A 12849-nucleotide genomic window follows, 5' to 3' on the forward strand; every position below is an offset into this window, starting at 1 on the left:
CCGGGCTGGCAAAGGCTTTATTCATCATCACCGAGGCATTGCCTGGCGCTTTGCATACCCATCAGGGTGCAAAACCAAACCCTCCCCTGAGCCAGGGGCTCCGTGACTCCACAGTGGGGGCCGCATGCTGAACACACAGGGCCAGCAAGGTAGCCACCGTGACCTGGGCTGGAGTGGCCCGAGGGTGGGAGTGTCTCATTTGGGTGGACACGACTTTAACCTTGGTCTGGCTCCCTCTGTCCATCATGTGGCTCTGGTACAAACCGTGACGCGGTCTTCCCTGGGGATTCTCTCTCTGCGCCTCACATTTCAGGCCAGTCTGGTCCAGATGAGCACAGCTGTGGAAAGCCCGTCTTCCAGCTATGCCAAAAAAGGCCACAGCCCTGAAGCTCCCCTCCCTCTCCTTTTCCCCCAATAGGATCCCACTGTCTTGGCTGTGAGGGAAAACCGAGGTAAGGGAACTCCTCTCTGTCTTTATTCAGCGGGGGCAGCTGAAAATAGGTCTCTGCCCAGATTCCTTTTTCTCCCTGGCCCTTTGATTTATGGGTCCAGGTCTGCCTGTGTGTGTGTGTGTGTGTGTGTGTGTGTGTGTGTGTGTGTGTGTTTTCCAGCTGGAGAGCACATTTCTTTCCACAAAATGTTTTCTCATTATTTTTACTAGTTATTCCTGTGGTGTCCCTGGGAGATGGTGATGAGGCGGTATACGTGGGAGGCTGGGGGTGGTGAGGCAAAATTAGCCCTGGGCTCCAGATGAGAAAACTCTTACTAGGGTAGGGCTGTCATTATTCTTCAGGAGGCTCATGACGCCTGTATTTCCAACTCAGAATGGGCCTGGGGAGAAGGTGATAAAGAATTTTTCACTAGGAGTGAGTCTTTCAAGCAGAACTTTGCTCTCTGGGATTCTTGGTCAGTGATTCCCAGTCTTTTGGATTCCATGAATTAATAACCTGCCCCACAATGCATTATTTTATTTCATTTTATTTTATTTTAAAGATTATTTATTTATTTGAGAGAGAGAGAGAGCACAAGCAGGGGGAGCGGGAGGCAGAGGGAGAGGGAGAAGCAGGCTCTCTGCTGAGGAGCCTGATGCGGGGCTCGATCCTAGGACCCTGGTATCATGACCTGAGCTGAAGGCAGATGCTTAACCGACTGAGCCACCCAGGCACCCTGAACAAAGCATTTATTTTAAGGACCAACATAGAAATTGTCTGCTTTTCTTTTGTCAAGCAATGACTTTTAAATGATCATTTAATGATTATTTCCCACTATTTCCCAAAAGAAAAGACATTTAACACAAAATAAGTAGCCCTATGTAAAAATAAGGAGAATGTTTAAAATTGAGTGTTGGGCGCCTGGGTGCCTCAGTCGGTGAAGCATCTGCCTACAGCTCAGGTCATGGTCCCAGGGATCAAGCCCCGCATTGGGCTCCCTGCTCAGCAGGGAGCCTGCTTCTCCCTCTCCCCCTCCCCCATGCTTGTGCGCTCGCGCTCTCTCTCTCTCTCACGCTCTCTTTCTCTCTCAAATAAATAAAGTCTTTAAAAAACAAAACTAAGGAGACACTGATATTTAAAAAGGTAATAATAAAATTGAGTATCATTTTGTGAGAAGCTCATGACATGATTCTGCTTTTTTCCCCTCATTTCACCACGGCTGGGTGAACCTTGTCGTGGCTGTTGGAAACCGACCGGCATTTGGGGACTACTGCCCTGGGGTACACCATCCTCCCCAGTGCCATGGCAACAGGTTGGGGCACGCTGAGGCCTCGTGACCTTTCCTTCTGACCCGTTCCTTTCACAGAGAAGGTTGTGGAAGCTCTGACAGCCGCCATCTTGGACCTGGTGGAGCTGTACTGCAGCACGTTCGATGCGGACTTCCAGACGGCCGTGCACGGGAGCCGCAAGCACGATCTGGTCCAGGAGGCCTGCCATTTCTCTGGGCCCCTGGCCTTCACTGTCTATGCCACCCACCGCATCCCCATCACCTGGGCTACCAGGTGAGCCCAGGGCTGAATGTCCTCCAGGGAGCGAGCGGAGTTTGACTTTCAGATGGCTTCTCCCTGTCTGCGTGCAACCCCACTGTCCTGAGTGGACGGTCTGAGGCATTGTGGTGCACCAAGGGCCTGATGGTGGGGGACTGTGGGCAGGGACATCCCAAGGAGAGGCAGGAGGTCCCCTGGGATCGGAGAGGAGGCTGCAGTGGTCACATCCTGCCAGGCCCTCTCAGAGCTGGTTGCATCGGCATCCCTGCCCCCCACCCGTCCCAGGCCAGCTGATGGAGACACTGCGACAGATGGCGGCTTCCCAGATTCAGTGCCTGCCCCAAGGCCAATGACTGCACTTCCCTGCAGATGCACAATGGGAGGGGGTGGGGAGGTGGGAGATGACCCTTTGTCGGGAGTTCCCTAGGCCTGCACGGGTGGGTGGAGGGGAAGCCTTCATTTGGTAATCCTCAGCTCCTCCGCCTGGTCCCTGGCATCCAGGGCCTGGGGGAAAAGGCATTTGGCTCCACCTCCCTCCTTTCCGGACCCCCCCCCCCTTCCCCCTCTCTCTTTGTTCCTCACTTAATGTATTCCTCTGGGCGATTGGCGGAGAACAAAGGAGGCAGCCTGGGAAACCAGGGCCTTCTCTGACCTCTTCTGTCAGGCACCTGTCACGAGCCACAGGGACCCCCATGTGTTGGCATTCACGTCGGCATATGTCGATTTCATCCCCCCCCACCCTTGTCGCTTGTGCATGCACACACAGACACCCACCAACTGTAAGGAGGCGGCTGCACGGGCTGGTCCCCAATAAAGGGAGGAAAACCGTGGGCCCAGCATGGAGCCTGAAGGTGGGCGGAGGGATCCAGATCCAGTTGCTTCTCCTGAAGCTTTCTCAAATCCAATTTGACTTTTGTGTCCCGTGACCCCATGCTCTAGCCCCCAGGGAACAGGGAGGAGTCCTCACAGGAGAAATGGAGCTTGGCATAGGCTGGGTGACTGTGATGGGGTTTGGAAGCTGAGCCTCCTCCTTCTCTTTCTGTTGCAGCTATGAAGATTTCTACCTCTCCTGCTCCCTCAGCCATGGCGGGAAGGAACTATGCAGCTCCTTGTACACCCGAAGGGCTCACTTTTCCAAGTACCTCTTCCACCTCATCATCTGGGACCAGCAGTAAGCCCTCCCCCTGGGCCCCGGGCCGCCCCTGCAGACCCCGCAGAGGGGCCCACACCTGCAGTAAACCAGGCCCCACCACGAACCCTACCTACACAAACCCTCAGCCTCTTGAGTCTCCGTTTCCTTAACCCTTAGATGGGGTCAAGTACCATTTCTAATGCACAAAGGCTCTCTCTGTAAACCGTAAAGGATCGTATAAAAGCTAGTGGTTGGCTTTCATAATAATTCATCGTCTTGATCTTGTCTCCTTTTAAGGTTTAACTAGTTTGAGGGATTCTCATCCTCTCCCTTCTTCCCAAAGTTTCCATCTAATACGGAGAGGGGTTGTGCTTTTTTCCTTCTAGGAGGGAAAGGGCAGGTTGTCCAGAGGAAAGAAGAGTGGGCTGGGAGCCACAGGAATAAGCCTCTCTTTCTAGCTCTGTCTCTAGTCCTACATTCTCTTTGGCCTCTCTGTGCCTCAAACTGTAAAGTGGGGCCAATTGTTTAATTCAGAGGCCATTGTGGCATTGAAATGAGATAGAGTATAAATATAAGTATGAAACCACAAGTGCATTTATTACCAGCGTTTGCTGTCGGGAAAGTAGGCGTCTGCCAGGCAGGGCAGGAGGGAAATGGAGGCAAGCACGTGTCGGGGGGAGGCCCTGCAGGTGTGTGCCCGCCCTGTGCCCTTTCTGTGCTGCGCCCTGCCCTTCCTCCAGACTGCCAGAAAGCCCCTTGTTTGCTGCCCCCAGCTTCACTTCCCCAGACTGGCTGTGTCTGAGTCCTTATTTGCAGAGCAGAACTGGAACTTCAATATTTGGAGTGCAGATTAGAGGCCGAACAGGGTCCTCGGGGAGGCCAAGGTTGCCAAAATAGGCCGAGGCAGAGTCTGTGCAGACACTGCGAGAGGTGGGGTATTTAACAGACGGACAGCTGGGAAGGCAGGCCCTTCTCCTGTCTTCACGCCTGTGTAAGTTACAGAGTAATAAAGCAGTACATAAAGCTTTCATCAAACAACCACTGGGGCGGGAGAGACTCTTTGGAGGCAGGGGATGGCTGCCTCCAATGGCTTTGGAGTTTCACCATCACCTTCCGCCCCGCGGTCCTCGATGACTACCGCTGCCAAGGGGGTCGTGCTATCCAGTGCTCCAACCCGGGCAGACCCCACAACATTGGCCCGAGCCTCTCTTCCCATAGAGTCTCAGCGGCATAGAGCCTGGCCTGGCCTGGCCTGCCCTACCTCGGCCTGCCTGCTCTGTGGGTCTCCTTCCACTCCCTGTCTTAGATTCAGCCTCGAATCCTAAAGGGCTGGTCCCTGCCTAGAGCCTGTGGAGATTTCCTCTCCGTGCTCCCCATCCCCATGCCCCACAGAGGCTCGTGGCACCTTCATGGCCAGGATCATGGCATGTGGGAGAAGACGCTACAGTGTAGGGTTCAGAGCACGGGCTTGGGCGCACTCACCCTAACTGTAGGTGGAACCTTGGGAAGTAATAGGGCCTCACTTGTAGGGCCGTGTGAGAACTTCTGGGACGTTGCAAGTAAAGTGCATGGCACATAGCCGGCATGTGAGAAATGCTTTCTTCTTCATCCTTGTCATCTTTTTAGCTGGGGGAGCCTTCTCAGTTCCGGTTTCCCTGTTCCAAGTGACTGACACAGTGACTGGTACACGGAGATATTTGTGCATGCAAATCCTATTTGCATAGCCCAGTTCCAGTGCAGAAGCCTCAGTGTTCCGTAGCAAAAAGCACACAATGTGTACACACATCACACAAGTGAAGCTGTGTTCCGCTCTCCACTGAGGAGGAACCCAGGGTCGAGGTGTGCACTGTTCTGAGGTTGCGAGTAGCAAAACCAGGACTGGAACCGGCACATCCCAGGAGTCCTTCCTGGAGGAGGTGGCCCTTGTGATGTGACGTTGAGGAATGGCTGCAGAGGGAAGGAGAGGGGTTTTGCAGGCAGGGAGGAGGTTCAGGCTGCAGTCAGTATACTGGTTATCCTGACGGACCCCGGATGATGGTCTGTGGGAGAGGTTTTGGAATGCTAGATGGACTCGAGGACTGAGGAGAAGGGGATCCTGGCTGGTTCTAAGGGTTGTGGCTTCCTATTCTCTTTGCCTCCGGATGCACAGCCAGAAGCCTCTTCTGGGCTGACAAGAGAGGGGTCAGCACCAGCCCCCTCTCCACTTTGCTGTGGGGTCAGCTGACTGTCCTGCCGCCGCAGTACCGGGATCAGCTCACTCTCAAAATAGGCCCAGCGGCCGCGCTCTGCCATCCACTAGCCAAGCCCGGGCCTCGCATGTCTGCTGGCTGCTGGAGGGGCCCTAATTATAGCCGTGGGCCCCCAGGGTACAGGCAGCTGGGACAGCAGGGCTCTGCCAGTCTCTGGCGGGTGGGAGGGAGTGCCTCACTTAGGTGGAGACTTTCCCGCAGGAGTGAGGGGCAGCAGTGGAGGGAGGCTGCTTGATCGGGGGGCCCCTCGGAACCTTGGGGGTGGCCGCCCTGCCTCTGTGCCCTCTGACGTAGAAACTGCCCTGGGCTGGCCAGGAGGGCGTGACAGTGTGGACTTTGGCCCAGGGACAGCTTCCCCAAAAGGTAATGTGGGTCCTCCCTCTCTTTCCACAGCTCCCCTCCTCTCTTTCCCTCACCCCACCCCAGCTCCTTTTCCTGAACTTGGAGGGAGTGGCTGGGCGTGATCTGGGCAGAGGAGCCCCCGGAGAACACATCTGGACTGGGGCAGTGGCAAGGCTTACGTGTCTCAGTTCTTATCATCGCTGGCCAGTTTGCTTGCTCTCCCCCCGGGGACTTTGGGAAGCCCCTTCTCTTTAACCCTTTGGTTTTGAAAATGTTTTTGGGGTGAGAACAGACCATGTTGTGCCCTGGGGGTTGAGAGAAGAAGGGGACAGGAGAGGACAGACAGTGGGAGGACTATTGGGGGAGGGTGGCCTGAGGGCAAAGAACACCCTGCTGCGGCTTCCTCCTTGCTTTTTCAGCCTGGGAAGTGGGGGAGGGATGAGGATTGTCAAGAGGAGCAGCTTCTTGGTGACCCTCTGCAGAAATCCTGAAACAGGGGGCGCGTGGCTTCACTATGGGACCTGTAGTCATCTGAACTCTGAGATGGCTCTGGCTACCCAAGTTCTGTCTGGTCGCCGCAGGTGGCCTCCAAATCGGGGTATTAGGCACACCGTACTGAGAGGCTGCAAAGACAGCACAGTGTGCTTCTGGGCGCATCCAGTGGAGGTTGCGCCTACCGTTTGGGACCTGTCCTGGTTCCAGGCTTCCCCAGGGAGCACATCTGATATCCCGAGAGGCAGGTCGAGTTCTCAGCCTCCGCTCGGCTTCCTGGGCCACTGTCCCTTGACGCCACAAGGGTGGCACCTCCTGACTTGGTCTCCTGTCCTCCCCAGGATCTGCTTCCCGGTGCAGGTGAACCGGCTGCCCCGGGAGACCCTGCTGTGTGCCACGCTCTACGCCCTGCCCGTCCCCTTGCCTGGGAGCTCCTCAGAGGCCAATAAGCAGCGGCGTTTGCCGGAAGCCCTGGGCTGGGTCACTACCCCACTCTTCAACTTCAGGCAGTACGTGGTTCCCATGCCAGTGGCTTCTTGGCCTTGGAAGGGAAGGAGGGGGATAGAGGGGCCTGGTGCTGCGCTGGCCAGTGCCCCTTGGGACAGTTGGCCATGTGGGGCTCACCCACAGAGTCCAGAGGGCCCTAGCTGGGGGACCAAGGCACAGGAGTAGAGACCAGGACAGTTGATGTAACCAAGAGCTTCTGGGCAGGATGGGGCTGGGGGCGGTGTGTGCCTGCGTGGAAACAGAGAGCTTGGGTAACGTCATCTGGCCCTGTCACTGGAAGGGCCTTAGAGGTCATCTAGTCCACCTCTCTGCCTCATGGGGCATCCCCACCACCAGGTCATCCAGAGGCTTCCTGGAGGGGGTGTGCTTTTATAGGACCTGGAAGAAGGAAGAGCCTGTGATCTAAGAGAAGAATGACAGAGTTGGGTGGTGGCTTCAAAGGCAGATTTTTGGATGGGGGAGCAGGAGGAAAACCATTGTGTTTGTTGGCTCATTCCCCTCCCCTCCATTCTCCTTAGAGTCCTGACCTGTGGTCGGAAGCTTCTGGGCTTATGGCCAGCAACACAGGAAAACCCCAGTGCCCGTTGGAGCGCACCTAATTTCCACCAGCCAGATAGCGTCATCCTGCAGGTGAGACCCCAGCCCCAGGACCCTCCCTCCTACCCGCTGCTCAGGACTGCCCAAGAGCCAGCTCCGAGTTTTCTGCCTGAAGGTTTGGGCTAGGAAGTAAGAGAAATTGCTGACACGTTGGGCACAGGGCCCTGATGTGATGGAAGCAAACGGGTGAATTTGGTTGGACCCGGGGTGGGAGGGTGAGTTCTGTGGAATCTGTGTGCCATCTCCTGGGGGTTAACTTTGATTTCAAGGAGGCCGAAGGCAGGGCCTGAGCACCTGCACCCCCCCTCTGCCCCCCCGCTCTGGGCTCAGCAACTTGGAATCCTTTGTATTGAGCCCATGTATTACTGAGTCTGATAAAATTTGAGCTGTCCCCTCTTGGGGCCTGAGGGGAAACCCCCGGTGCCGCCAGCCACCCAGTCGCTCCCGGAGTGGACCCACCCTCTGGGGAGAGGAGGAGCTGGTCAAGCCCAAGGTCTAGTTACTGCTTTCTGGCTCCCCTTTCTTATGATCATGAGATGCTTTGGAATGGAATCTGGAATATCAAAGTGGACATAGCATGAAATAGAATGATACAGAATGAAAGCTCCAGAGGCAGGCGTTTTTGTCTTTCTTAATTAACCAGACTCAATGCCCAGGACCTAGAACATTGCTTGGCAACGTATCAGGGTTCAATAAACATTTGTTGATTGAGGGAACATAGGACCCACTCCGCTCTGATACCCGACTTCATAGGATGAAGATCATAGAGCAAGGGGACCCGGGGCCACAGGGTTGAGAGTCGGTAGGGCCCTCACCTGGCATGTGGTCCCACTTCCCATCAGGCAGCAGTGCCTTCCAGGGCCACCCTTGAAGGCTCCCTGGCCTCAGCTTGGAGGTTCCCGGTGGCTCAGCCTGGTGACACTTCTGTTCAAAGTTCTGGCCTGGGGCCGGCCCCCCCCCCCACCTGGCTACATCTCCCCCCAACCTCTTTCTCACTTGCCCATTCTTCTCTCACTCTCTCTGTTTCCTTCTCATTTTTTGCTGGAAGTGACAATTGGAAGGGGCTTTCCCCAGAGTCCCAAGTTCCCACCAAGTCCAACAGGGGTATTTTACAAGCAATCTGCAGGGAAGGAAGGGAGGGAAGAAGGCAGGACCTCCGGCCTGAGACAGAGGTGCTGGAGAGCCGGGAAGGTGGCGGCTCACCTTCTCACTCACTCACCTGCCTGTCCTCTCTCCCCACTTCTCTGACGCTATCCCCCAGATCGACTTCCCCACCTCAGCCTTCGACATCAAGTTCACCAGCCCCCCTGGAGACAAGTTCAGCCCCCGCTATGTGTTTGGCAGCCTCCGGGAGGAAGACCAACGGGTGCTTAAGAACATCATGCAGAAGGAGTCCTTGTACTGGTGAGGCCCGGGGCCTTCCCCGCGAGTGGCTCAGGCCCCAGTCTGTCTGACCTCTCACCTGCCAGCTCCAGGTTCCCTCCCTCCTGCTTTGGGAGTAGAGATGGGATGGGGTGGGCATTGCCACGGAGGCAGGACGCAGTGGAGAGAGGGCTCTGCTGGGGCAGCCTCCAGGCTTCTTCTCCTGAGCTGACACTAGGCAGAGTGGTGAGACTGGGGTCAGGAGATTGATTGGATCTAGGAATGCCCATCCCCACAATGGGGACCTGGCCCAGACTCGGCTTGCCAGAGGACCCACACCCCAGATATGCTGTCTACTACTCGCTATCCTTGGGGGCAGCTGGTTCCCGTCCTTACCACCCTGCCCCCACCTCCTGCCCCTTCCACACCCACAGCCTTTGCATTTCTCTGGCCCTGTCACTTTCCAAAAAGGATCAGGTGTCGGGGCAGGCTGGCAACTCTCAAGGGTAAGCAAGTCCAAGCTGATGTCATCCTTGGGGCTGCTTCTCTTACCAGGATTGGAGGGGGAGGGGAGTTGGAGGAGCTGGTGGGATGGGGGTTCCTGCCCTGCCTGCTTGTGTGTGTGTGTGTGTGTGTGTGTGTGTGTGTGTGTGTGTGTTGGAGGGGGCAAGGGAGATGGGGCTCATCTCTCCTTCATATCCCACCCAAGGAGCCAGAGTAGCTGAGTGACTACAGATCCCCCTGCCTGCACTCCTCTGCTGACCCCTTGCTTCATTAGCCCCTCAGCTCCCTTCTCCCATTAGACACCTGATCTCAGGCAAGGCTTAATTAGCTGTGGCTTCTATAAAACCTCCAGCTGGCCCCGGGAAGCCCCAGAGGCTTCTCAGCCATCCAGACCCGGACATGTGGGGACCACTGCCCTCTGGTGGCTCATCTTGAGAGAGGTGCTCTAAGGGCATCCGCAGGAGGGGTGGCAGACTGGGTGCCCTTGACCTGTGCATTCTGCCTCAGTCTGAGATGTCCTGAGATGTCAGGATCAAAGATAAGATTTGGGCCCTGGTGCCCAAACGTTGCTTCACACATTGCAGTCACCTGGGGATCTTTTAAAAATACCACTGCCTGGTTTCCCCAGACGTCCTGACTCCATTGGTGTCAGTGTGGCCCGGGCATGGGGACTTTATAAACCTCCCCAGGTATTTGTAATGTGCAGCAAAGTTTGGGAAGCACTGAACTGGAGAATGTGTAGCATTCTTTTGGAGAGTAAGTTCCCTACCCTGTGGCTGACAGTGCTCTCGCTCACCTCTCCTGCAACCCGCACCCGCAGGCTCACGGATGCTGACAAGAAGCGCCTGTGGGAGAAGCGATACTATTGCCATTTGGAGGTGAACTCCCTCCCCCTGGTGCTCGCCAGCGCCCCCAGCTGGGAGTGGGCTTGCTTGCCCGACATCTATGCTCTCCTAAAGCAGTGGACCCACATGAATCACCAGGATGCCCTGGGGCTCCTGCATGCCACGTGAGTTGTAACACCCACCTTTCCTTGACCACGAGTCCTTCCAGAAGCCAAGGCTTGGCGCTGCACACCGCTAGCCTGAGCCAGCCCTGGGGGAAATGGTAAAGTGGGCTAGGAAATTCAGGGCATCTTCGCTTCTTTTTTGCTTTTTCTTTGCCTCCTTTCCCCACGGTGTGACATTAGGAACATTTTCCAAGCATACTTGGAAACCGAAAACTTTACAGTGAACATCCATGTACCCGCTACCTAGATTCTAACCATTTTAACTATTTGCTATATTTGCTTTCTTGCGTGTATATCCCTCTATCCAACCGTCAATATCCATCTTATTTTTTTAATACATTTCAGTGTAAGTTGCAGACATCATACCTCCCTCTAAATACGTCAGCGTATGTATATCATTAACTAGAACTCAATGTTTGCTTGTTCGTTTTTTCTTTTGAGGGAAAATTTACATATCAGGAAATGCCTAGCCTTACTTGTACGTTGGCTGAGTCTTGACAAGTGCACACCCCTGGGTGACCCAAACCTTACCACTTAGTTCGACTTTAACAGTCCTCTCTTCCCTCTTTCCTTCGGAAGGGTTCTCTGGGGACATGCTCCTCCCAGTTTCAGACCCTGGGGCTGCCTTTTCCAGATGGTGCCCAGTATTCTTGGCTTCTTTCTTGCTGCTCTTGGTAATTAAACTGTACGTGATCCATGTGTCTTGCCTTCGGGACTTTTTGACACCACATTTTTGCTAATCTCTGCTCAACTAAACTCTGCCATGGGGTACTGGCTTATATAAAACTCCATGATTCTCTATTCTTCACCTGGCTGGCTTTGCATTAAAGGATGGTACCATCATGTTTTAATCCACATAAGGGCTCTTCGGTGACAGGAATTTCTAGCACAGTGGGAGTTGAGGAAAAGATTTTCAGGAATGGGGTTGAAGACTTTGTCCAGTTTTCTTTAACTCATACAAGGAATGGAAGTGGCCCCCATCCTGTTCCTCCGTGGCCCCATGCCAGCTCTGACCAGGGGACAGGGCCATTCTTAAGGGTTGCTGTCCAGACAAGGAGCTAAGGATTCTTCTAGTGGCTTTGGCAGACTCTGAGGGACCTTGCCTTTTCTCCCGCCGTGTCTCTGAAGCCCAGCTGTGAGAGTGAGCTGCAGAGCCTGCAGCTGGGGCGTCAGGGGGCTGGGCTCTGTTTTGCAGCTTCCCGGACCAGGAGGTGCGACGGATGGCCGTCCAGTGGATTGGCTCGCTGTCGGACGCTGAGCTCCTCGACTACTTGCCTCAGCTTGTGCAGGTGGGCGGACCGGCCTTCCCTCCAGTTCTGAGGATCCCGCCCCCGGCCCCAAGTCCGTGTGCATTCTCCTTGTAGAGCCCAGGGTCCCCAGTGGGATAGTGGCACGTGTGGCTGACAGGCAGGCCATATAGCCTTCTCCTTCCCCTAAACAGGCCCTGAAGTACGAGTGTTACCTGGACAGCCCCTTGGTGCGCTTCCTCCTGAAACGAGCCGTCTCTGACTTGAGAGTGACTCACTACTTCTTCTGGTGAGCCGTGTGTGGAGAGGTGGGAGGCAGACATGCGTCCTCGGCTCAGGAGTATTTTACTCTTCGGTGGGCAAGGATGGGGAGCTGAGCCGTCGGGGTTCCAGGACGTTGCTGACTTACCATGTGGCTGCAAGCTAGCACTGTTCCCTGCCCCCACGGGGACAATGTCCCCAGGGGACAATGAGGATTATCCCTGGCCCTCCTTTCCATCTACACTCGGCAGAGATAGAAAGGAGAAGGGAGCCACAGAGGGGCTTTGAGCTCTAAATAAAGGCAGAGTGGGCACAGACTGGGATCCGGATGAACACCTCTGTATGAGCTATGCATACAGAGTCTGTTTTTCCCTCCCGGGCTTGGGAGGGGTTTTCCAGGGAGCTGGAGCAGCGTCTGACCCCTCCCTGCCATTCCACACACCCTTGCTGGTGATCCCAAGCGTCCCGACCGCGCCCCCCCCTGTGCCTTGCAGGCTCCTGAAGGACGGCCTCAAAGACTCTCAGTTCAGCATCCGTTACCAGTACTTGCTGGCGGCCTTGCTCTGCTGCTGCGGCAAGGGGCTGAGGGAGGAGTTTAACCGCCAGTGCTGGCTCGTCAATACCCTGGCCAAGCTGGCCCAGCAGGTCCGAGAGGCCGCCCCATCTGCGCGGCAGGTGAGCGGGGCGGAGCCGCCTCTCCCCATTTCTGGTCTCGGGCTTTTGTAACCAGCCGTTAATTCCTTCGACGTCCTCAACGGCAGGATGGCACTTGACCGTCTCTGATTTAAGGACTGGAAGGAAGGAACTCTGTCTCTAACCTACAGGCCACAAAATGACAGTCTGCAGACTGGATACAGTTTTGGTGGGCCTGCAGAGTGTTACCGTTTTAACTGTTTGCTTTAAAGGCTAAGCACATTTGTGTAAGTTGTTCACTACCCAAGGGCACCCAGCCAGAGAGGGCAAGTGTGGGCTGAAATCCAGTCCTACTTTGTTCAGTATGCTGTGAGCCATAGCTCAGGGCTACTGTTACCCAGAGTGGAGACCTTTACTGTTTGTACAACCGGCTGTATTAGGCCAATGGTGTTCCCGGTTACTAACATTTAAAAATTGGGAGAATTGGGGCGCCTGGGTGGCTCAGATGGTTGGGCGTCTGCCTTCGGCTCGGGTCA

The 12849-nt window shown here is 55.4% G+C and overlaps 1 protein-coding gene across 3 annotated transcripts in view; it reads left to right on the forward strand.

Moving 5' to 3' along the window:
- The window catches only part of PIK3C2B (phosphatidylinositol-4-phosphate 3-kinase catalytic subunit type 2 beta), a 63654-nt gene that overhangs the window by 33000 nt on the left and 17805 nt on the right, over window positions 1-12849 (forward strand). For all 3 annotated transcript variants that reach the window (XM_032422116.1, XM_032422118.1, XM_032422117.1), the window contains 10 exons: window positions 419-452; window positions 1798-1993; window positions 3027-3149; window positions 6535-6702; window positions 7219-7330; window positions 8559-8701; window positions 9984-10172; window positions 11368-11461; window positions 11614-11708; window positions 12175-12355. In XM_032422116.1, the coding sequence (XP_032278007.1) occupies window positions 419-452; window positions 1798-1993; window positions 3027-3149; window positions 6535-6702; window positions 7219-7330; window positions 8559-8701; window positions 9984-10172; window positions 11368-11461; window positions 11614-11708; window positions 12175-12355 (1335 nt within the window). The remainder of the gene's footprint in view (window positions 1-418; window positions 453-1797; window positions 1994-3026; window positions 3150-6534; window positions 6703-7218; window positions 7331-8558; window positions 8702-9983; window positions 10173-11367; window positions 11462-11613; window positions 11709-12174; window positions 12356-12849) is intronic.

This window comes from Phoca vitulina, unplaced genomic scaffold (genome assembly GCF_004348235.1).
Source record: "Phoca vitulina isolate PV1807 unplaced genomic scaffold, GSC_HSeal_1.0 scaffold26, whole genome shotgun sequence".
NCBI classification, from domain to species: domain Eukaryota; kingdom Metazoa; phylum Chordata; class Mammalia; order Carnivora; family Phocidae; genus Phoca; species Phoca vitulina.